Source organism: Martes martes (assembly GCF_963455335.1).
Source record: "Martes martes genome assembly, chromosome: 8".
Taxonomy (NCBI): Eukaryota; Metazoa; Chordata; class Mammalia; order Carnivora; family Mustelidae; genus Martes; species Martes martes.
This window is the reverse complement of record NC_137895.1, coordinates 21,849,199-21,874,941: the sequence shown is the minus strand read 5'-3', so window position 1 is coordinate 21,874,941 and position 25,743 is coordinate 21,849,199. Positions and strand designations below refer to the sequence as shown.

The 25,743-nt window shown below is 35.9% G+C and overlaps 1 protein-coding gene across 9 annotated transcripts in view; it reads right to left on the bottom strand.

Annotated features, from left to right (window-relative positions):
* The window catches only part of ANKS1B (ankyrin repeat and sterile alpha motif domain containing 1B), a gene marked incomplete at its 5' end in the record, with an annotated part of 1,134,786 nt that overhangs the window by 655,807 nt on the left and 453,236 nt on the right, over positions 1-25,743 (bottom strand). For all 9 annotated transcript variants that reach the window (XM_080810753.1, XM_080810755.1, XM_080810756.1 and 6 more), the window contains one exon: positions 835-971. In XM_080810753.1, coding sequence (XP_080666879.1) covers positions 835-971 — 137 coding nt within the window. The remainder of the gene's footprint in view (positions 1-834; positions 972-25,743) is intronic.

The following is a 25,743-nucleotide window of genomic DNA, read 5'->3' as shown; positions in this document are numbered from 1 at the left end:
AGTAGATGGTGAATGGCATTGATTGGATCCAAAGTCCCCCTTTCTTGGACTTTATGAGGCCCATTCAGAATGAGCCAGGTTGAGAACACCACCAATTCCATGTTCTGAGTCCATCTGTTGGCAAAAATGTAATGCAAACAGCTTTATAAGTGCTATTTTCAATGAAATATCACAGAACAGCTTGTCCCAATGATATTTCTAAAGCTTGCCTGCAAACCGCCTACTGGGAAATCCAACTGAAAGAGAAGAGGGAAGAGAAAGAAACCCATACATACAAGTGACAAAAATTGAAAAAAAGAACAAAAGATGGAGGGAGATGAGCTAGAGGAAAGTGAGCACTCAAGAAAAATAAGGAGCAATGAGAGGTGCAATATTAAACACAGGCAAAATTAGTTGGAAACCATAAGGAATAGAGAATTTTTAAAAAATTATCAAAACAACTTGGGTTGGAAGATAGAGAAGTGATCACAAATAATTTGGCATGTCCAGCAAAGTGAAGAGCAGGAAAACCCAGAAAACATGTAATAGCTAATTACATTACTAATTGAAGGATAATTATTAAAATGTGAGAGGAAAATGATGTAAAATGGCCATTTTTCTAAGTTTCACTTTTTTTCCTGTAATATACAAATTCATTATTCCAAAAATAATACAGATTTCAATGTGTATCATTAACTCCAAGGAAGGAAACATCCTCCTCCAAGTCCCTTCTTTTAATCTAAAAATGTACTCACATAGCACAAAAGAGACCAAGCATTAGAATATAAGTAGTATACATGCAATGATTAAAAAACAAAATATTTTACTGTAGATGATGTCATTCTGGGCACTTACCTGGGGTCGAATAACTTTAACAATATTTTTGAGGGCAGTGTCAGGGGATGGAGGTGAGCAGTCAGGTGTTGGGCCTGTTGAGCTGTTTCTATGGTTACTACTTCCTGGAGCAGTAATTGCTACCTCAGATGCATTATCTGTGAATAAAAATAGAACTGCCATAAACCTAGTCACTCAGTTTACCGTTTAAGACTTGAAATTACTTTAGTGAACATGAATTGAGTTTTTAACTTAAAACTGGTATCAATTATAAGATCATAATGAGGAATATGCACAGCAGTATATTTTAAAGATAATGTTTATTGAATGTTATGCTTTCCTTTGGAATGGTAAATATCATACCCTGTAGTATTATTCCAAGAAGAGTATTATTATACAATTCATGATGATAGATCACCCAACACATCTATTAAGACTGTCATTATTATACAAACGGCCAAAACTTCAGCTTACCTAAGAAGAATATGATTTTTTATATGAATGGGCTTAGTTTTCCCTATCATCTCTCAAATGGCTATTGATCTTTTTAAAGTGGAAGTTTTGCATCTCACTGAGGTATAACATCCAAATTCAAGCCTCCTCAAACCACTTTCCCCAGAAGTCCCTCAAACTATTGAGAGGCATCCCAGTGAATTAACCTGAGGAAACACTGACACTTGTGCACAATAGTTTTATAATGTAGACTGACACAAAACTATCACATCCAGATAAACACATCTTATACAAACTAAATCTCTTCCTTATGTTTAGTATTGAGAGTTGGAGGAGGAATAAAGGGATGACTTTAAAATCAGCAACCTGCATAAAACTTCTTAAATTTTTATCAAAACAAAATGACAAGAAAAGATGCAGTTTTAGAGTGTTTAATATACGTAGAAAAGGATGGAAAAGCTCCATAAACAACTCTCGCTAGCACATAAAAGATATATTATCTTAACGACAATTTGGCAATCCTCTACAGCTTTGTATGGAAAACGTTGCAAGCTCAGATCTAAAAAACAAACAAAATTCCTTGTTTTTAATTAGTTCCCAATAATTCTCTGTCCTAGGCAGTTGAAATCGTGCAAAAGAGACTGAGACTGTGAATTCTTTATAGATTAGTAAATTTTCTCTCCATTGCCATTGTCTACAATCCCAAGTGAAAAGTAAAAATTTATGAAGACACCTCTTGCTTACAAAAAGTGAGGGGATGAAAACTCTACCCACCATATAAAAACATAATTCTGTTACACTGGGGAGTCCAGACACAGGTTCATGAAACAAAAAAAATACAAATGTGACACATTGAATTAAATAGATTATCTATTAAATAAGTCTTAAAAGTACCCAGAGCTCACTCTTGACTCAGGTTTAATGGATAAGATGAGATCTGAATTAGCATCTCAAGAATACCCAGAGTTCTGAAAGACAGTAATGTGGGTGGTCTTCTGACTATAATAAAATTAGTATGAGTAAATACTGAAGCAGAGATAAAATATCAGTCAACAAGACAAGGAAAAGTAGCCCTGATCCTCTCCAACTTGTACCTTCCTTTCATTCATTCAACCATGCATCTTAAAACATTTGAGGGCAACTATATGTCAGATATTATGTTATATTCTAGGGGAAAAAAAGAACCTTTAGGCAGAGGGTAAAAGGTAGGGAAGGATGAATAGGTAGAGCACAGAGGACATGTAGGGCAGTAAAACTATTCTGGATGATACAATAGTGGTGGATACATTATCATTATACATTTGTCCAAACCCATAGAAAGTACAGCATCAAGAGTGAACCCTAGGATCATTTATATGGACATTGGATGAAAATGGTAGGTCAATGTAGGGTCACTGATTGTAACAAGTGTACCACTATGGTGGGTAATGTTGATAGTGGGGAAAGCTGTGCCTGTGAGGGGGCAGGGTACAAGAGAAACCTCTATACCTTCTGCTTGATTTTTCTGGGAATCTGAAGTTTCTTTAAAAAATAAAGTTTAAAACCCTCAGGTTGTTTTGAAGGGGCGGGGGGTGGGAGGTTGGGCGAACCAGGTGGTGGGTACTAGGGAGGGCACGGATTGCATGGAGTACTGGGTGTGGTGAAAAAACAATAAATACTGTTACACGAAAAGAAATAAAACATTAAAAAAATTAAAGTTTAATAAAATTTTTAAAAATCCATGCTCTTAAGAAGTATACAGTCAAGTGTGACATCAGACATGTAGAAAAAGTGTAATGTAATATAATTTGAGACCTGATAACAGATAAAGGAAGCATGATGAGACAGAGAGAGGAGGAGCAATCACCGGACCGTGGCTATGAAAGAAGAGGGCTGTGAAAGGCTTCCATTTTCGGGTAAGAAAGCTGAGATAGAATATAAAACATAAGGAAGGGCATGGAGGTGAAAAGAGCATAGACAAAGCCATTATTATATGTTAGGAAAAAGTTGGAGATAAGTTTAAATAAGTACAAGGGAGTTTTATTAGTATATTAGTTTATATTTAATTCTGTAGGCAATGAGAAATATTGAGGATATTTAAGCATAATATCCTTATTATGATAAGGATATGACATATCCTTATGTCATGTGACATAATAATAGTAGCTAATGTTTATTGAACTCCAGTGAAATAATGTTAGAGACTTTGTTCTCTTTCTTTATTCTCTCTTTTGTAGTTCTCATTGTTGTCTCTCTGTGTTGTATTCTGAGTAGCTTTTTCATACTCACTTTCCAGTTTATTGGCTCTTTCCTCAGCAGTGTCTAGTCTACTATCAAATCATTTTCATAATTTCACTTACACTTCACAATTCTAAAATTTCCATTTGGTTCTTTTTCAAATATACAATGTCACCATTTGGCGTTTTCCAGTTTTTTAGCAATTTCAAGCTTGCTTTTATTTAGTAGAAAATAACAAGCATAGTTTTTGGTTTTTTAAAATCTGTGCCTGATAATTCCAATATCTGAAGTGTTCATGAGTCCGTTTCTGTGTCTCTGACTCTCATTCACAGTATTTTGTTCCATTACCTTTCTCATCTTCAGTTCTGTGCTACTTGTTACTCAACTTTTGTTAGCACAAGATATACAACATTAAACTTAATTCTTTGTCTGTTAGTACATATTAATTCAAAAAAGCATCCAAATTACATTCTAATACCAGATACTGAAGTCTGTAGGCAACTTGCCTGCTCAATGTTAGACAATTTATTTAACCTCTCTGGACATCAGTTTTTTAACTTTAAAAATGAGAATGATTAATAATTGTCTAGAAGAAAGTTATTGTTTATGTGTGTGAATAAAATGAGAGAATATATATGAAAAATATCTAGCATATTAACAGGTACATAATATGGGTTTTATTTTTCCCTATAAACCAAATATCCTCAGAATTAAAACAAAACATAGAAGAGGAAAGAAAAGCCAGGGGGAAAAACAGAACAAAAAAATAATAACAATGCTTTGCAGATAATACATCTAGAGTAAAGACTGTGTGTGCTTGTATGGAATTTGAGAAAAGTATCTTTTGGCTATTAATACAAACTGGTAGAGATAGAATTTAATTCCAGGAATAAGAAATGATCCCCTGAGGAATGATTCACTGCAAGGACTGGCTCTGTTGACTACCTTTGCATCAAAGTCAGAAAAACTGAGGGGTATTTTATGCAGACTGTAAGGCAAATGCCTTCTGAATGTTTCTTATATGTAATATACTATGTATTAACATAGTACAGGACAGTGGGTAATCAAGTACTAAATTATTTAGAAAATATTATAACTGTTTCCATCTTCTGAATCCATGATCTGTATCATTACACTGATAATTTAATTTTATACTACCTTGTATTGTTCATTATCTTTTCCAGACTAGGTTATATTTTTGCAGATACTTATATTTCCCTTATCCCCTTCATAGCTCTTAGCTCAGTGCCTTTAAAAGTACTAAATGAAATAAAATGAATAAAGCAAAACCTGTATGCCAGTGGTAACCATCAAAAATGCCCTTAATTACATGGAGAAAAGTGATCTGGTTTTTGTAATTCTATGGTCCCTTTTGGAGAAAATCCAAATGAGAAGCATATTTTAAATATCTTTTATTATATTATTTATGAAAATACCAATTATCCAGTGAATTTGTGAAACGACAGCCTGTGTTCAAGACAGTTTTACATGGTCAACCTACATTTTACACCTGCAGCTACAAAACATTGCTGATGAAAAAGGACATGAGGTGGGCAAAAGCTGCTTAAGAGAAAATTACTAAATATACTTGTAATTTCAGACTGAAATGAGACTTATCTTCTAGTCAGCGTCTCTTACTACACATTAAATTATGCATTATGACTGTCCATTTCCTCTAAAATAACAAGCTAAGAAAAAAATCTTCTAGCTTACTTGAGCTTTTAAAAGAAAAGTATTCTATGAACACAAAATAATTCATATGCAATGTTACAGAGTAGAATTTTAACATCATTCACTAGCATGTACGGAGCAGCTAAAGTGCACCAGAGACCATGCTAATTCCTATATAGCTGACAAATAGAACTAAGATTACTTCTTTCTGGCTGGGGACTCAAGAAAAGTGTCAAGGCAGAGGTGGTGACTAATCAGGTCTCTGACAGAATAGTAGGATTCATACATGAAGAAATGAGTGGGAAGGGCATTCCAAGAGTTGAAGGTATGATCAGCAAAAGATAGAGAGATGGAAAAGAACTGGGCACGATTGTGGGATAAAGAAGAGTTCAGTTTGAATAGGATATTCATGGAGGAAATACCAAGCACTGGATGGATCATCAACAACAAACCTGAGCTTTGAAATCAGACAAACCTAACCTGAAATCCTGCCATATTGTTTTAAATTGAAGCCGAGCTGACATACAATATCTTATCAGTTTAAGGTATACATTGAAGTGATGTGATATTTCTACATATTATGAGATGATCCTCACGGTAAGTCTATTTCTGAATTCTCACCATACATTGTTATCAATTCATCTATAGACTTACATTTATTGTAAATAATGCTACAATGAATGGAGAGGTGCATATATTTTCATTCTCTTTGTACAATATCCTAAGTGGAATTGCTGGATTGCATGATAGTTCTATTTTTAATTCTTTGAGGAACCTCCCTACTATTTTACATAGTGGTTACACAAGTTGACGTTCCCACCAGCAGTGCACAAATTTTCTCCTTGCCTTCACTTCAGTCTGTGTGTGCCTTAAAGATCTGAAGCGATTTCTTACACGCAGCAAAAAGATGGGTCTTGTTTGTTTGTTTGATTAACCATTCAGCCATCCTATGTCTTTTGATGGGAGCATTGAGTCCATTTACATTTAAAGTATTTACTGATATGTATGTATTTGTTGCCATTTTGTTAATTGTTTTCTGATTGTTTTTATAATTCTTTTCTGTTCCCTTTTCTTAGTCTCTTTCCTAGTGGTTTGGTGTTTTTCTTTAGTGTTATTTTTGGGTTTCTTTCTCTTTCTCTTTATTTATTTATTTTTTTATGCATCTAGCTATTGTAGATTTTGGTTTGTAACTACCATAATGTATGTGCATGTGTGCATGTATATACATAAAATGAAAGTAATAAAATCAGGTGTATCTGTCGTTACATTAAGTATTTATAGAAAAAGTATCCCCCAACAAAAACAGAGATGACTGTTATTAAGATGTCATCTGGATCTGTGGTTTCATCTGAGGTTTGACTGGAAGCAGTGGGCTTCACTCACATGGTTGTTGGCAGCACTCAATTTTCATGAACTGTTGGACTGAGGGCCTGAGTTTCTCACTGTTGACTAGAAGCTTCCCTCAGTTCCTTGCCTTGTGGGTCTCTCCACAGAGGCTCACAATGGGACAGTGGCTTCTATCAAAGTGAGTAAGCCAGAGAGCAAAAGAAAACTAGCAAGATGGAAGCCAGAGCTTTTTTGTAATCTGATCTTGGAAATGACACCTATTATTTTAGCCATATTCCATTCACTAGAAGCAAGTCATTAGGTCCAGTCCACATACAAGGGGAGGGGATTATACAAGGGCATAGATACTAGGAGGTGGGACAATTGGGAGTTATGTTAGAGACTGAATATCAACAGTTGTGCAGGAAAAAGCTACTCTCAGTCTACTGACGGCAAAAGAAATGGATACAGCCATTTTGGAAAGCAACATCATTAAGATCATTGCCTCTTGATAGCACAGATAACTTACCTTGGTTTGCTAGGTTCTTTCTCAGTTTTAAACCTGGAAGTCCTACATCCTGGGAACTCCTTCAGTCCTGGGGCTTGGTTAGTCACCCTACTCTGGACACAGACTGTGGGCTTTAAATCATGACTCCACACTTACTAGAAATGTGAACTTGGGTTAAGTTACTTAATTTCTCTGTGCTTCAGTTTCCTTATTTGTAAAATAAAAATAATAATAGCGTATTTGTAGAAACTAAATGAGATACATGTAAAGTGCTTAAAGCAATGTATGGCACATAAAAAGTGCCCAATGTTACTAAATATATTAAAATACACATATCCTTTCACTAGGGTATGCACACAATTATTGTCCAAACAAGGATACTTTTGACAATGAAAGGGAGTTCTAGTAAAAATTGTGCCACATCAACAAGCATAAAAGGGAATGTTCAGGGAAAGTAGGATGTTCCTTAAATGTGATTCACATTGAAATTTATACCATAGAAATAAAAGCACCTCCATATAAGACAAGTACACAATGATGTTTGTTGCTCTTTTGTTAACAGTGGAAAAATAATACAAAGTGAAGTGAACACTCATCAATAGAGGTAGAATAAATCATGATACATAATACCATGAAATATTATGCAACCTTTAAAAGAATAAATTATAGTGATACCCACTGACTGGGAGGTCCTCTGAAATACTGTTGAATGGGAAAAATAATATGTAGAAAAATATTTATGGCTTTTCTTTTTTTTTAAATAAATGTTTTATACTCAGAGGCAAATGCTGAAGTTTAAATTTCAGGATCCTAAACTTTCATGGGCCTGTTCCAAGGAGCTGGGAGGGTCCCTGGAAATGTCTTTGTAAATTTTATAAAAAGTAAAAAATTTTAATTGCAGTAAGTTAAGATCTCTTCAAATTTTTTCCAACTCCAGTTTTCTTGCTATCATAGTTTTCTTTGGTTTTGGTAGTATTAAAATGGCTGCAGACATTTTTGGAATCTGGCTAAGGGGAAGATGAGTTGGGGATACATGTGCTTTGGATTTAGTGGGACATATTTGCAAGGTTGAAGTCACTTCCTTGTATAGTCCAGATGTTAAAATGGTTTCTAGAAATTCTCCTGTCACCTCTTGTGCCAACCCACCTGGTGTGTGACTGTAAGGTTTAGAGCACTACTACAATATGAGTGATATTGTGATATGAATGTGGCCTAGAAATATTTATGTGCCAAAAATATTTGATATGTATAGAAGTTCGTCCATGGAAAGTTCTTCCAAATCCTATAGCTTAGATATGAAGCAGAGGTTTCATCAAATTTGACAACAATCCTAAAAAATAGTTTGGCAGTACCAATAAGAGATTGTGAAACTGAAAGGAAATTTTCTACCAGCTAATAAAAAGAACACTAATATCAACCATGCTAAAGGAAAGACAATTAGTCTATTTCTCTACACTAGCATTATCTAAGAGAAATAAAACAATAGCCATATATGGGATTTTAAATTTGTCAGTAGCCACATTTCAAAATTTTTTAAATAGATAAAATTAATTTTATTCGTATTTTTAAAAGATTTTATTCATTTATTTGCCAGAGAGAGAGAGAGAGAGAGACCGTGAGAGAGGGAACAAAAGCATGGGGAGTAGGAAAGGGAGAAGCAGGCTTCCCATTGAGCAGGGAGCCCAATGTAGGACTTGATTCCAGGATGCTGGGCTCATGACCTGAGCCAAAAACAGCTGCTTAATGACTGAGCCACACAGGCACCCCGATGAAATTAATTTTAATAATATATCATTTAACTCAATTTATCCAAAATGTCATTTCAATTACTAATAAAATACTTTACATTCCTTTTTTGTGTACTAAGTCTTCATAATCTGAAGTATAATTTACACTTTCAGCATGTGAATTCAGGCAATAAACTTTCATGATTTGTACCTGAACTCTATTTAAATTTTGTAAAATTACAGTTGGAAAAGTAGATTCGACTGTAAACAAAGTTGTTCTAAACCTAAAAGTTTTCAAATAACTGAATTAAGTAGAAAAACATTATTTTCCTTTAGTGTTTTCATCCACATTAACAAAATTATTTCATTGTTTTTAGGAAAATTGATTTTGACATAAAATAATTTCGGCTTCAAAATTATGTCTACCCAAGTTAAATAAGTTCCCTGACTCAGTATTATTAATAGAAAAGTCAAAGGGTGTTGCATAAGTTTAAATTATAAGTTTGGTTCCTGCTAAAAAAAAAGTTTTAAAATGTTTTTGGGGGATATTTAATTTTAATTTTAAGCAAATAATTTTCATTGATTATCTTTTCACTGTTGAGAACAAACTTCTTATCAAATGTATTATGCAGCTGATGAATGTACCTCTTATTATTTTCCACTTAATTGTCTTTAAAAAATTTATTTTAGGGGCACCTGGGTGGTTCAGTGGGTTAAAGCCTCTGCCTTCAGCTCAGGTCATGATCCCAGGGTCCTAGGATCGAGCCCCGCATCAGGCTCTCTGTTCTACGGGGAGCCTGCTTACCTTCCTCTCTCGCTGCCTGCCTCTCTGCCTACTTGTGATCTCTGTCAAATAAATAAAATCTTAAAAAAAAAATTTTTTTTTTTAGACAATAAACTACCTTTTCATTTTGCTCTGCCATGGCAAATTGCAATTAGCATTGTCATGAAATTTGTCATATACCATATCCCAATCTCTCCTTTTTCCCCTTTACTCTTTCAGTCATTGTGTGCAAGGTGAAAAAGGAGATAAGATAAGGGGAATGGGGAAACCCTGGTAATGTTAGTAAAATCCCAGCCCTTCCTTTGTCCACCAAAAATTATGCATGATGGCCCTTTAAAACTGTGTAACTGACTGAGGAAGACCAGCAAGTTTCTCCAGTTAATTAGCAACAGCAAAAAGGACAGACTTGCTCACAGACAACTACAATCCATATGAATGGATACAATGAAAGAAAAAAATAAAGTTGCAAACTAATAGGTATGGCATGATTCTATTTTAGCAAAAAGAAATAAAACCCATATGTATATACATATACATGCTTTGCTTTGCTTTGCTTGTATCCTAACGTATATATACTGAACTGTTAGTATTGTTAAAATGAAGGTGGTGAGGAAGTAGGCACAACTGGGTCAGGCAAAATGGAAGGAATGATTAATATTCCCCTTATAAAATTATGCATTGTATTATAGGTTTTAATTCAGAACTACACACATATATTGGTGATTCGTAAGCCACCCAATATAGAAAAAAGAGTTTTTCAAGTATGGTATGATATATTATTATTTATCGTTAATTCATAATTTCATAAATTAAACCGGAGATTAGGACCTGATTATCTGATATATTAAGACTGCCTCTGTGATCTAGTAAGTAGTTTTTCTAAGTGCTTTACATATGTGTGAAATGAATACATGTATTCTCTATTGATGGATACATATTTCTAAGATATGTCTATTAACTCATGATTGTTAGTTGTATTATTCAACACAGTATATTCTTATGTTTCTTAATTTTTCTTCATTTTTTAAAGTATATTCTTACATTTCTTCAATTTCATTTTCAGTGAAATATGATATATTAAAATCTTACACAAACTGTGGATTTCAGTTTCTTGTTGAAATCATATCAGTTTTGCCTTTTAATATTTCAAGGCAATGTTGTATGTGAAAAATGTGTGAAAAATTTTGTGACTTTATACTTCTTTTTTTTTTAAGATTTTATTTTTTTATTTGACAGAGAGAGATCACAAGTAGGCAGAGAGGCAAGCAAGGGTGGGGGGGAGGGAAGAGGCTTCCTGCTGAGCAGAGAGCCCAATGCAAGACTTGATCCCAGGACCCTGAGATCATGACCTGAGTAGAAGACAAAGGCTTAACCCACTGAGCCACCCAGGCACCCCTGACTTTATACTTCTTGCTACATTGTGTTTTAGACTGTAGTTGTTACATAGTATGCCTCTTTATCTCTTTTAATGTTTTTAACTTTCAATTATATTTTCATTGATGCTACTGCTTTAATATCTTCCTTTAGGTTGTTTCACTTGATCTTTTGTTTTTTAACCCCATTGTGTCATTTTTATTTATGCTTGACTCCTGGAAAAAAAGGATAGCATGATTTTTTAAAATTGCATCAAATATGATCATCTTTGTCTTTTATTAATTATTTTCTATTTTGTGGTTTTGGTTTGCCACACTTACTGCTGGCTTCACTTCTTTTTTCCCCAGATTTAAGGACATTTTACTTAATAAATATTTCTTTATTCTTTTATTTTCCATTACTAGTTTGGGAGAATAAATTGTGTTTCTAATTTTTACTGGTTTCACTTAAAATTTTTATTAAAAACATTTGTAACAAAAAAAAAATCAAAAGTCATTAAATATCTTTGTCTCTCTAGTTTTTAGACCCACTTTACTTACTCTATGATCATAAGCCACTATCTTCCTTGTTTTTATTGTCTGGAAATTTAACACCCAGCTGTACATTTTTAGCAGTAGGCCTGATCCCTGGCTCCCATTTGAAGTGGGCCTCTTTTAGATTCCATTACCCTGAAGGATGTAGTCTTCCTTTGGATCCTGCCCATTTCTGAGCCCAGTCACCAGGTGGACTGCCATTTAGTTCCAATTTCTATTTTGTGTTTCTGATCTGATTAAGGATACGATATCTTCTTTCTTTCTTTTTTTTTTTTCAGCACAGCTAGAATTTGTAATTTTCTCATTTTATATTTTATCTCTCATCATTGTTTTTGGTACACTAGAAAACAAGGGAAGGATCACTTTAAAATAAACCTGACAGACCTTGCTGAGTTGACAGGCCATGTTATACTTTCATAATCAGAAAAATCATAATTTAAAAAATCAAAATAATACATGTCTATATACATACACCAGATATTCATACAGATTTGTATAAAAGCTATGCACAGCAAAAAAACAAACAAATAAACAAATGAACAAACAAAACCCAGGAAAGAAAGAAACCAGAATGTCAACAATAGTTACCCTGATAGGTAAGATTCAATAAAATATTTCACTTTCACTTATTTTACTTTGTATATATTTGAACAAAATTAACAAAATAATTTATTCAATTTTATAATGAGAACTTATTGTAATAAGTTCTATGTAAGTATGTAGTGATAAACTTATTTTTAACTGGCTACTAGAAGAAAATATAAGCAATATACTAGTAGCAATATTAAAAACTATTATACTATACTAAAAAATAAGAACACCAATATAATGGGTTTTCCTAGGAAAAGCAATTAAAAGATTTTAAACGAGTTCATAGGTTCAGAAAGACTTCATGTTGCTGTTTCAGAATTTAGACAAATCACTCCTTTCCACATTTGGTTAGAGTAATCAAAGTATGCTTCTGTTAAGATGATGATCCAGTAGTCTCATACTTACCTGTGACTTAAATTTTCTAAGGAAAGAAATGCTAGCTAGGTCACTGCTCTTGACTTGTTTATAGCCGTTTTTAGCATTCTATTATTCTCTTCTCATTTCCTCTATTCACAGGGAAGAGACAAAGAAGACACTAGATGACTATTCAGTAGTGATTTCAATGATTCTATAAGAAATAAAAGGTGTAGGGGAGGAGTCAAGATGGCGGAGAAGTAGCAGGCTGAGATGACATCAGGTAGCAGGAGATCAGCTAGATAGCTTATCTAAGCATTGTGAACACCTACAAATCCAATGGGAAATCGAAGAGAAGAAGATCAACAATTCTAGAAACAGAAAATCAATCACTTTCTGAAAGGTAGGACCTGTGGAGAAGTGAATCTAAAGCGAAGGGAAGAGGGGGAGGAGTCAAGATGGTGGAGAAGTAGCAGGCTGAGACGACATCGGGTAGCAGGAGATCAGCTAGATAGCTTATCTAACCATTGTGAACATCTACAAATCCAACGGGAAATCAAAGAGAAGCAGAGCAACAATTCTAGAAACAGAAAATCGATCACTTTCTGAAAGGTAGGACATGCAGAGAAGTGAATCCAAAGCGATGGGAAGATAGACCCCGGGGGGAGGGGCTGGATCCCGGCTAGCGGTGGAGCAACAGAGCACAAAATTGGGACTTTTAAAAGTCTGCTCCACTGGGAGACATCGCTCCAGGGGCTAAACCAGGGGGGAACCCAGGAGGGGTCAGCATAACCCCAGGTCCCGCGGGGCCACGGAAGGACCAGGGGTGTCTGAGGGCCAAGGAGCTCACAGGTATTGGAGCAGGGAAGCCGGCTACATTGACAGAGCCAATGAGTGAGCTCTCAGCCCGGCGTTACCTTGTGCCGGTTGCAGGCTGGGTGGGCTCAGAGCGCGGCCGGAGGCCACAAAGACGGAAGCGACCGGGCGCTTTTCTCCAGGTTCCAGGAATTGACTGCATTCCTCAAGGTGCGACCGCAGGCCAGGAAGGCAGGGCGGTTGGGCGCTTGTCTCTGAGGGTGCACTGAGGAGCGGAACCCCAAGCTCTCGGCTACTCCGGGCCGAGAGATTGGGAGGCCGCCATCTTCATTCCCGTCCTCTGGAACTCTACAGAAAGCACTCAGGGAACAAAAGCTCCCTAAAGAAAACCGAGCGGACTACTTAGCCCGGCCCCTGGCAAGGGTGGTGCAATTCTGCCTGTGGCAAAGACACTTGAGAATCACTACAACAGGCCCCTCCCCCAGAAGATCAACAAGAAACCCATCCAAAACCAACTTCAGTCACCAAGAACAGCGGAATTCCACAGCAGGAGAAAGCAAATCTTATCTGGACAAAATGACAAGGCGGAAAAACTCACCTCAAAAAAAAGAACAAGAGGCCGTACCGAAGGCTGGAGACCTAATCAACACGGACATTGGTAACATGACAGATCTAGAGTTCAGAATGACAATTCTCAAGGTTCTAGCCGGGCTCGAAAAAGGCATAGAAGATATTAGAGAAACCCTCTCTGGAGAGATAAAAGCCCTTTCTGGAGAAATAAAAGAACTAAAATCTAACCAAGTTGAAATAAAAAAAGCTATTAATGAGGTGCAATCAAAAATGGAAGCTCTCACTTCTAGGATAAATGAGGCAGAAGAAAGAATTAGTGAGATAGAAGACCAAATGACAGAGAATAAAGAAGCTGAGCAAAAGAGAAATAAACAAATACTGGACCATGAGGAGAGAATTCAAGAGATAAGCAACACCATAAGATGACACAACATTAGAATAATTGGGATTCCAGAAGAAGAAGAAAGAGAGAGGGGAGCAGAAGGTATATTGGAGACAATTATTGGAGAGAATTTCCCTAATATGGCAAAGGGAACAAACATCAAAATCCAGGAGATGCTAAGAACGCCCCTCAAAATCAATAAAAATAGGTCCACACCTCATCACCTGATAGTAAAATTTACAAGTCTTAGCGACAAAGAGAAAATCCTGAAAGCAGCCCGGGAAAAGAAGTCTGTAACATACAAGGGTAAAAACATTAGATTGGCAGCGGACCTATCCACAGAGACCCGGCAGGCCAGAAAGAACTGGCATGATATATTCGGAGCACTAAACGAGAAAAACATGCAGCCAAGAATACTATATCCGGCTAGGCTATCATTGAAAATAGAAGGAGAGATAAAGAGCTTCCAGGACAACAAAAACTGAAAGAATTTGCAAACACCAAACCAGCTCTACAGGAAATATTGAAAGGGGTCCTCTAAGCAAAGAGAGACCCTAAAAGTAGTAGATCAGAAAAAACAGAGACAATATACAGAAACAGTCACCTTACAGGCGATACAATGGCACTAAATTCATATCTCTCAATAGTTACCCTGAATGTTAATGGGCTCAATGCCCCAATCAAAAGACACAGGGTATCAGAACGGATAAAACAACAAAACCCATCAATATGCTGCCTACAAGAAACTCATCTTAGACCCGAAGACACCTCCAGATTTAAAGTGAGGGGGTGGAAAACAATGTACCATGCTAATGGACATCAGAAGAAAGCTGGGGTGGCAATCCTTATATCAGATCAATTAGATTTTAAGCCAAAGACTATAATAAGAGATGAGGAAGGACACTATATCATACTCAAAGGGTCTGCCCAACAAGAAGACCTAACAATTTTAAATATCTATGCCCTTAACAAGGGAGCAGCCAACTATATAAACCAATTAATAACAAAATCAAAGAAATACATTGACAATAATACAGTAATAGTAGGGGACTTTAACATTCCCCTCACTGAAATGGACAGATCATCCAAGCAAAAGATCAACAAGGAAATAAAGGCCTTAAATGAGACACTGGACCAGATGGACATCACAGATATATTCAGAACATTCCATCCCAAAGCAACAGAATACACATTCTTCTCTAGTGCACATGGAACATTCTCCAGAATAGACCACATCCTGGGTCATAAATCAGGTCTCAACTGGTATCAAAATATTGGGATCATTCCCTGCATATTTTCAGACCACAATGCTCTGAAGCTAGAACTCAATCACAAGAGGAAATTTGGAAAGAACGCAAATACATGGAGACTAAACAGCATCCTTCTAAAAAATGAATGGGTCAACCAGGAAATTAAAGAAGAATTGAAAAAATCCATGGGAACAAATGATAATGAAAACACAATGGTTGAAAATCTGTGGGTCACAACAAAGGCAGTCCTTTGAAAAGAAGCAAGAAAAGTCTCAAATACACAACCTAACCCTACACCTAAAGGAGCTGGAGAAAGAACAGCAAAGAAAGCCTAAACCCAGCAGGAGAAGAGAAATCATAAAGATCAGAGCAGAAATCAATGAAATAGAAACTAAAAAAAAAAAAAAAAAAAAACAACAGAACAAATCAATGAAACTAGGAGCTGGTTCTTTGAAAGAATTAATAAGATTGACAAACCCCTGGCCAGACTTATCAAAAAGAAAATAGAAAGGATGCAAAAAAATAAAATCATTAATTAAAGAGGAGAGATCACAACCAACACCAAATACAAACATTTATAAGAACATACTATGAGCAACTCTACGTCAACAAATTCAACAATCTGGAAGAAATGGATACATTTCTAGAGACATATAAACTACCACAACTGAACCAGAAAGAAATAGAAAACCTGAAAAGACCCATAACCAGTAAGGAGATTGAAACAGTCATCAAAAATTTCCAAACAAACAAAAGTCCAGGGCTTCCCAGGGGAATTCTACCAAACATTTAAAGAAGAACTAATTCCTATTCTCCTGAAACTGTTCCAAAAAACAGAAATGGAAGGAAAACTTCCAAACTCATTTTATGAGGCCAGCATCACCTTGATCCCAAAACCAGACAAGGATCCCATCAAAAAAGAGAATTACAGACCAATATCCTTGATGAACACAGATTAGAAAATTCCCACCAAAATACTGACCAATAGGATCTAACAGTACATTAAAAGGATTATTCACCACAACCAAGTAGGATTTATTCCAGGGCTGCAAGTTTAGTTCAACATCCACAAATCAATCAATGTGATACAACACATTAATAAAAGAAAGAACAAGAACCATATGATACTCTCAATAGATGCTGAAAAAGCATCTGACAAAGTACAGCATCCCCTCCTGATTAAAACTCTTCAAAGTGTAGGGATAGAGGGCACATACCTCAATATTATCAAAGCCATCTATGAAAAACCCACTGCAAATATCATTCTCAATGGAGAAAAACAGAAAGCTTTTCTGCTAAGGTCAGGAACACGGCAGGGATGTCCGTTATCACCACTGCTGTTCAACATAGTACTAGAAGTCCTAGCCTCAGCAATCAGACAACAAAAAGAAATTAAAGGCATCCAAATTGGCAAAGAAGAAGTCAAACTATCACTCTTTGCAGATGATATGATACTATATGTGGAAAACCCCAAAGACTCCACTCCAAAACTGCTAGAACTTATACAGGAATTCAGTAAAGTGTCAGGATATAAAGTCAATGCACAGAAATCAGTCGCATTTCTTTACACTAACAACAAGACAGAAGAAAGAGAAATTGAGGAGTCAGTCCCATTTACAATCGCACCCACAACCATAAGGTACCTAGGAATAAATCTAACCAAAGAGGCAAAGAATCTATACTCAGAAAACTATCAAGTACTCATGAAAGAAATTGAGGAAGACACAAAGAAATGGAAAAATATTCCATGCTCATGGATTGGAAGAACAAATATTGTGAAAATGTCTATGTTACCTAAAGCAATCTACACATTTAATGCAATCCCTATCAAAATCCCATCCATTTTTTTCAAAGTAATGGAACAAATAATCATAAAATTTATATGGAACCCGAAAAGAGCTCGAATAGCCAAAGGAATATTGAAAAAGAAAGCCAAAGTCGGTGGCATCACAATTCCAGACTTCAAGCTCTATTACAAAGCTGTCATCATCAAGACAATATGGTCCTGGCACAAAAACTGACACATAGATCAATGGAACAGAATGAGAACCCAGAAATAGACCCTCAACTCTATGGTCAATTAATCTTTGACAAAGCAGGAAGGAATGTCCAATGGAAAAAAGACAGCTTCTTCAACAAATGGTGCTGGGAAAATTGGACAGCCACATGCAGAAAAATGAAATTAGACTATTTCTTTCCATCACACACGAAAATAGACTCAAAATGGATGAAAGACATCAATGTGAGAAAGGAATCCATCAAAATTCTTGAGAAGAACACAGGCAGCAACCTCTTTGAGCTCAACTGTAGCAACTTCCTCCTAGGAACATTGCCAAAAACAACAGAAGCAAGGGCAAAAATGAACTATTGGGATTTCATCAAGATCAAAAGCTTTTTCACAGCAAAGGAAACAGTTAACAAAACCAAAAGACAGGGGCACCTGGATGGCTCAGTGGGTTAAGCCTCTGCCTTTGGCTCAAGTCATGATCTCAGAGTCCTGGGATCGAGCCCTGCATCGGGCTCTCTGCTCAGTGGGGAGCCTGCTTCCCCCCTCTCTCTCTGCCTGCCTCTCTGCCTACTTGTGACCTTTCTCTCTCTGTCAAATAAGTAAATAAAATCTTAAAAAAAAAAAAAGACAACTGGCAGAATGGGAGAAGATATTTGCAAATGACATATCAGATAAAGGGCTAGTATCCAAAATCTATAAAGAGCTTAGCAAACTCAACACCCAAAGAACAAATAATCCAATCAAGAAATGGGCAGAAGACATGAACAGATATTTCTGCAAAGAAGACATCCAGATGGCCAACAGACACATGAAAAAATGCTCCACATCACTCAGCATCAAGGAAATACAAATCAAAACCACAATGAGATACCACCTCACACCGGTCAGAATGTCTAAAATTAACAAGTCAAGAAATGACAGATGCTGGTGAGGATGCGGAGAGAGGGGAACCCTCCTACACTGTTGGTGGGAATGCAAGCTGGTGCAACCACTCTGGAAAACAGTGTGGAGGTTCCTCAAAAAACTGAAAATAGAGCTACAATATGACCGAGCAATTGCACTACTGGGTATATATATCCTAAAGATACAAACGTGGTGCTCCGAAGGGGCATGTGCACCCAAATGTTTATAGCAGCAATGTCCACAATAGCCAAACTATGGAAAGAACCTAGATGTCCATCAAAAGATGAATGGATAAAGAAGATGTGGTATATATATACTATGGAATACTATGCAGCCATCAAAAGAACTGAAACCTTGCCATTTGCGACGACGTGGATGGAACTAGAGGGTATTATGCTTAGGGAAATAAGTCAATCAGAGAAAGACAACTATTATATGATCTCCCTGATATGAGGAAGTGGAGATGCAATGTGGGGGTTTGGGGGGTAGGAAAAGAAAAAATGAAAGAAGATGGGATCAGGAGGGAGACAAACCATAAAAGACTCAATCTCAACAAACAGACTGAGGGTTGCTGGGGGGAGGGGGGATGGGAGAGGGTGGTGGGGATATGGACATTGGGGAGGGTATGTGCTATGATGAGTGCTGTGAAATATGTAAACCTGGTGATTCACAGACCTGTACCCCTGGGGATAAAAACACATTATAAAAAACAATTTAAGGAAAAAAAAAAAAAAGAAATGAAAGGTGTAGAAAACCCTATGTGATTAAATGGCACCTACAGTTCTTTCTCTGGGTTCTGTGCATAAACAGCAGAATAAAATATCCCACAGAGAACAAATGTGGCCAAGTTTGGCAGTAAAATATATAATTCTGGCTACAGTAACAGTCTATTTGAGCCCTATTGACTCAATGGGTACCTAGAATGCTTTAAGCTTTTGCTTTGCAATATATTGTTGATAAAACCTCTCCTATTACTTTATGTCTAATGTCTTATTTTTCTTTGTGTCTCATACACCCAAGGGCCTGGAAAATAGTAAGTCCTCAATAAATAGCTTAGGAACAAATGAATGAATCAATAATCTCATTAAAGAAGTTCTAAATGGTAGGATGGAACACTGAAGGAAGAGCTATGAATAATACAAAGAGTCACAGAGACTTCTCAATGACAGATTTGTTTTTTAATTATCATCTCTTTCAATAAACTATTCATCTATTTTGACTCAGTTTCCTCAACTGCAATAAAAGATGGTGATAAATGTGATGAAATGAGAGATCTAGAAATATATTTTGTATTAATTCTTGGTGGACTTTAAATAATGAAAATACTTTTAATTCTCTATTTTTTTAACTAGTCAAACCTAGTCTAATGAAAAAGCATTCTATTGTGAGTTTCTTCAATGTGTGTATTCTAATATAAATGTAAAATGTGATACACTGAATAAAATCTAGAATAAAATATAGTAATATAAAATTGTTACTTTCTAAATGTATAATGTGACTGTAGTAGGGTGTTAGTTAATTTTGCTAATGTACCTTAATTAAGAGTGTAGGAGTACCTAAAGAGAAAACTAGTCGTTTTAGTATAATGTTACATTAATAATACAGCATCTATGGAAAAGAATATAAAATGAATTAGTGAGTTTGCCAGTTGATGTATCTGACTTGTCTAGATGGTATAGGGAGATAAAAAGGTTAAATATGAGACTACAAGCATTATGCAAGATTTCTTTAAGATTGTATTTTCAGTATAATGTTATTTCCAACTTAGAGCTGTATGTAGCAACTGCTCAACAGAACAAAATAAGAGTGAGTCCATGAAATAACAACTTAATCATTAGAATGGACTGAAATTATAGAACTGTAAATTCCCATGAACTATGATTTGCTTCTATTAGGAGCACTGAGAATAACTCTTGTCAAGTGTCCAACCAGTAAACCAAACAAGATAATCTAAATTAGAATATTCTGAAGTATAAGCAAAAATGGAGGTAAAACCTGTGTCCTTAGTAGATGAAGGCTTATTGCAGGAGAAGTTTCAGTATTTTAGACATAGTATCTATCTTTAGCCTATTCAACTTTCTTTCTTCAAAGAGGGAGATCACCTAAATATTTAACATTAATAAGATAAATGCGAACTGTTTTGACATGATCTATTTTAACTTTCTAGATGACTAAGTTATTTTTAATTATTTTCTAATTATAAAAGCAGTATGTGTTTATTGTAGAAAATTTGGACAATACAAAAAAGTATGAAGAAGAAGACAGAAATAACATGTAATCTTAGGATCCAGAGATAGTATATACAATCAATATAATACCTTTCAGGTCTTTTTTTCCTATGCACATATACATAATAATATTTTCAACTAAATATGTGTCAAATGACAAATATACATCTATTCATTCAATAGATATTTATTGAATGGCAACTACATGCCATTATGAAAATTTGAATAATTAGATATTATTTGAAAACATTAATATTATGGATGAGTCTATTCTTTCAGTTTATCATTATTACTTAATTATTCACTTGTTTTCACTTTTGGTTGTCTCCAATACATCCACTTATTTTAAATTGATTAGAACATCCTCTAGAACTACTTCACACATGGGCGTGATATAGATTTATCACAAAACACTAAACAAGTTTCCAACTCTGCCTATTTTGTTTGAAAGGAAAAATTCAAGACTTATTCTGGCAAATTCAAAAGAATGTCAAAATTCCGTGATTAAGTAATTAAGTAATCAATTAATGAACTGTGAGTATGGTTAAGAATATGGTCTCCAGAACTGAATATCCTGTATTTAAATTCCAGAGTTGCCATTTTCTAGCAAACTTTAAACTTTTCTGTGACTTGTTTCCCTTATCTGTAAAATGGGAATGAGAATACTAGCTACTTCATATATATTTGCTTAAGATTAAACAAATTAAGATGCACAAAGTAAGTATTTGATAACATTGGTTATTATTTTTTCATTAACGTTTACTTAGTACATTTTATGTGGCAGTGATTTTGCTAGAAGCTCTGATTACAATGGTAAACAGACAAGCAAGATTTTTAACTTTATCAGATAAACAACCAAAACAGATACTAAAATAAATAACCTCAAATTAATTCCGTGACTGCAATCAAAGCAAGGACTATAGAAGAAAATAAAATTATAAGGTGCTAAAGAGAAGAAAACATAGGCCTCCATATACTTAGTTTGGGGCATGAGTGTGTGTGGGTGCCTACAAAGGATTCTTCCCTGAGGAAGAATACCTATTGTCTACTTGGAGAAAAGAGAAGGAAAAGGGACAGTAGGAGCAGACACTGGATTAGGTAGGAAGGAGACTGCCACTGTTAAAGAATTAAAAGGAATTAAAGATGGCCAGTATGGGAATGTAGAAACTGATGAAAGATGAGTCTAAAAATGGAAAGGAAGGAAGGAAAGAAGGGAGGGGGGGAAAGAGAGAGAGAGAAAGAAAGAGAGAAAGAGAAGGAAAAAGAGAGAGAGGAAGGAAGGAAGGAAGGAAGGAAGGAACAAAGAAGAAAGAAATAAAGAAAAGGAGGAAGGGAGGGAGGAAGGAAGGAAGGAAGAAAAGGAGAGAGAGAGAGAAAGAGACAAAGAAAGGAAGAAAGGGAGAGAGGACATCATTCAGGGCATTTTGAACCTTATTAGGAATCTGGGTCATTTTTCTAAAAACAATGACAAGTCACTAAAAGGTTTTAACCAGAGGAGAGATGCAATCAGATTTGTGATTTCTGAGATTATTTTGGCTGCATCATAAACAGTAAATTCAAGGAAGGAAAATAAGACAATATTTTATTATTAAAACAATCTCTAAGAGTAGTTGGTAATAGTAGAGAAACAGGGAGATTGGAGGTTTAATTAGGGATAGAGTATAAGTTATAGAATTAACTTCATCTTAACACTTACAGCTGTTAAAAATCACAAGACCTAGTGACTGATTGAATATAAGAATCAATGGAAACAGAGATGGCGAGAAAGACACTTAGGTTTCTGCAGTCAGATGAATAATTAATTCACTCACTGAGATAAGGAACTGTGCATGAAGAACAAGTTTGGAGATAAAGATAGGAGTTTAATCTTGGCCATGTTAGGGTTAAAGCACCTTTGAGACATACAGGTAGAGATATTCAGTGGAGGATGGTTGGATGGATGGATGGATGGATGGATGGATGGAAGGAAGGAAGGAAAAATGGATGAGGCTGGAGTTGAGAGAAGCAGTATAGACCAGAGGGAAAAATTAGGGAGTCTTGTTGATAGTAACAGAAACCATACTATGGATGGAATAATTTAGGAAGAGGAAAAAAACAAAAAAAAAGAATAGGGAGGACTTTGTCTGAACCTAAGGAACTCCCAACTTTTAAAGCCATACAGAAAAATGTCAGTGGTCAGCATAGAGAGGGAACAGTGCAATAAGATGAAAATTGTCCTTAGACATCAAGGGGAAGACAAGGTGTCACTAACTTGTGGAAGGCTGCTGAGAAATGTCCTCTCAATTTTGTGATATTAAGGTCATTGGTACCTTTAAGAAGTACATTTGGAAAGAGCAGTGAGGAATGGAAACCCAACTAAAGTAGGCAGAGACATGAAAAGAAAGGGAAAAAATGAATGTGCTGAGAATATGGAGAGATGGAGGGAAGCTGAGCAGTTAAAGGGAGTTAGGGGACTTTTCAGTTATTGTTTATTTGCTGCTTTCATTGATAACTGTTATTGTTGTTTCTGTTTTTCATATGAAAAAGTATTAGGCAGATTTAAATGTTAATGGTATGATCCAGTGGAAGGACAATTAAAAATCAGGGTAAAGCATGAATGACTTGAAAGGGTCACACTCCTGAGAAGGCCCGGGAAAGGAGACTTATTAGAAGGAAAGTCCCTCCACTTTAACAGAAGGTACAGGCAAGAGAAGGCTGCAGGGGAATTGCATTTGTAGACTTGGTGGAGGACGTCAACACAGTTCCATCTCATGGCTTGACTTTTATTATGAATTAGAATATGAAGCTATCTGCTGAGAGTGAGACACAAGGCAGGAAAAAGTACCTGAACTTTGATGAGAGTATACTAGAGTGAAACACACTGTGTCACATGTGTGGAGACCACATTTGAATTTGATGAGCATGAATATATTTTTTATTTTTATTTACTTATTTGTTTGTTTGTTTAATTTTTTTTTTTCATAGATGAGACAGCAAGGGGAGGGGTGGAGGGAGAGGAAGAGAAACAATCCCAACCAGACCCCACACCCCAGGTGGAGCCTGATTCAAGGCTTGATCCCACGATCCAGAAATCATGACCTGGGTCAAAAGCAGGAGTCTGACACTTAACTGACTGAGTCACCCAGGCAGTCCTAAGCATGAGTTTATGAATGTTTACCCCTGTTTTTATTCATATTCTGACACTGTTCTATAGGATACCATAAATGACATAATAAAAAACCTATTACCCACCCACCCCCACATCATTACTTCATAAAAGTTTATTATATTTTTGGATATCTTATTATTCTATAGTTCATGTTATCTACACATAGGACTGGTAAAATTGATTTGATGGAAAAAGTATAATTTTCTTTTTGTTTAGAATGCTGTTTCTCAAAGATAGGCAACTTCTACCAATTTGAACAAACAGAAATGATTACATTTACAAATTGGTAAGCTGTCTATATGGATGAAGGAAGCAGTTATGTTACTAGGATTTCTCTGCAGGCACTGCTGTCCTAGTTTTCTCTGTTTGCTCCCTCTATAAACCAATACTGGGTCACAAATTTACAATTTACTACTTTAATAAATGGCTAAGACATCACTGAACACAGAGCAAATGCCAAATAAATAATTGCTGTTTGATAAAGGCTTCTTATCAGCTCGGCCAGTATTTGTATGTAAAATAATGCTTCCAAGGGGCTTAAAAATAGTTTGCTCTCTTAAATGAGTTAAACATACCCACAGAAATCATATTGACACTACCCACTTGCTTAGTTAAGATAAACATTAGCTCTGGTCCAGTCTGAATTATTTTAATTTCAAAATTTTGGCATTAGAATTAAGAAAGCTCCACCATTTTGAAAAAAATATTCTGGTATAAATAAGTTACAGACTCACCCTCACACTACTACCTATTTCAGGATGTTGGGGGAGGTGTTGTGGGTTGTGGGGGATTATTCACCAGAGGACATTTTCATTTCAGGTTAACCACAGTCCAGTAAGCACATTATCAAATTGAATAGAGGTGAGTAAGACTTGCACTATCCTGGGATGAAACAACTGACTGTGTCCTTTTTATCAGAGATCATCTATTTTCTTCCATCAGGTTGGAAAACAGTCTTCACTGGTGTTGTTATAAATTGCTCATTAATCAAAATGGATTTATTGAGCATCCATAGTGTGCAAAGCCTGCACTAAGTGATTCAAAATAACAGGTTGCCTAGTTACCATAAAATGGAAAAATTCCCCTATGAAGGTTAAAATTAAATGAAAGGGAGATAAGAAAACATTATCTTTGATGGCATCTGACTATTTCATAGGGCTTTTTCTGCCATTACAGCTATTTTCTCTCAAAAATAATAGTCATTCATTCGTTCGTTCACTTAATTATTCATTCATTTATGCAATTGATTCCTCACTACAACTGTATAAGATCCTCTGCTTGATTCAGTAAAGGAAACAAACATGATTCAATATTGACTGCATGAGCATGAGTCTTAGTAAATTTACAAAGCAAGTACTGGACTTTTGCTGATCTTTATTTAATGAGCCTAGTACTAGAGTTCTTTATTCCATATGAAATCTGTAGTCATTGCAGCATTAATAAAATGCTCCTTGCAAAGAGTATCACTCATTTTCTGGTTGGACTGTAAAATCTTGTTGAATATAGGTTTACTAATAAGTTGCTTTCATATTTAAATTAAACCACTGACTACTATAGAATTTTTTTTCAGGATGAGATCTACTTTGTATTGGCTTAACTAGTTAATAAATAGAAAAGACAGGAGGGGGAGGAGTCAAGATGGCAGAGGAGTAGCAGGCTGAGATGACATCGGATAGCAGGAGTTCAGCTGGGTAGTTATCAAACCATTCCAAACACCTACAAATCCAACAGGAGATCGATGAGAAGAGCAGCAATTCTAAAAACAGAAAATTGGCCACTTTCTGAAAGGTAGGACTTGCAGAGAAGTGAATCCAAAGCAATGGGAAGATGGACCGCGGGGGGAGGGGCCGGCTCCCAGCAAGTGGCAGAGAGCAACAGAGCACAAAATCAGAACTTTTAAAAGTCTGCTCCCCTGAGGAACACAGAGGCTAAGCAGGGGTGGAGCCCTCATGCGGACAGCATAGTCTCAGGTCCTGCAGGGTCACAGAAGGATCAGGGGTATCTGAGTGTAGCAGAGCTCGCAGGTATTAGAACAGGGAAGCCAACTACAGAGATGGAGCCAAGGAGTGAGATCTCAGCTTGGGGTT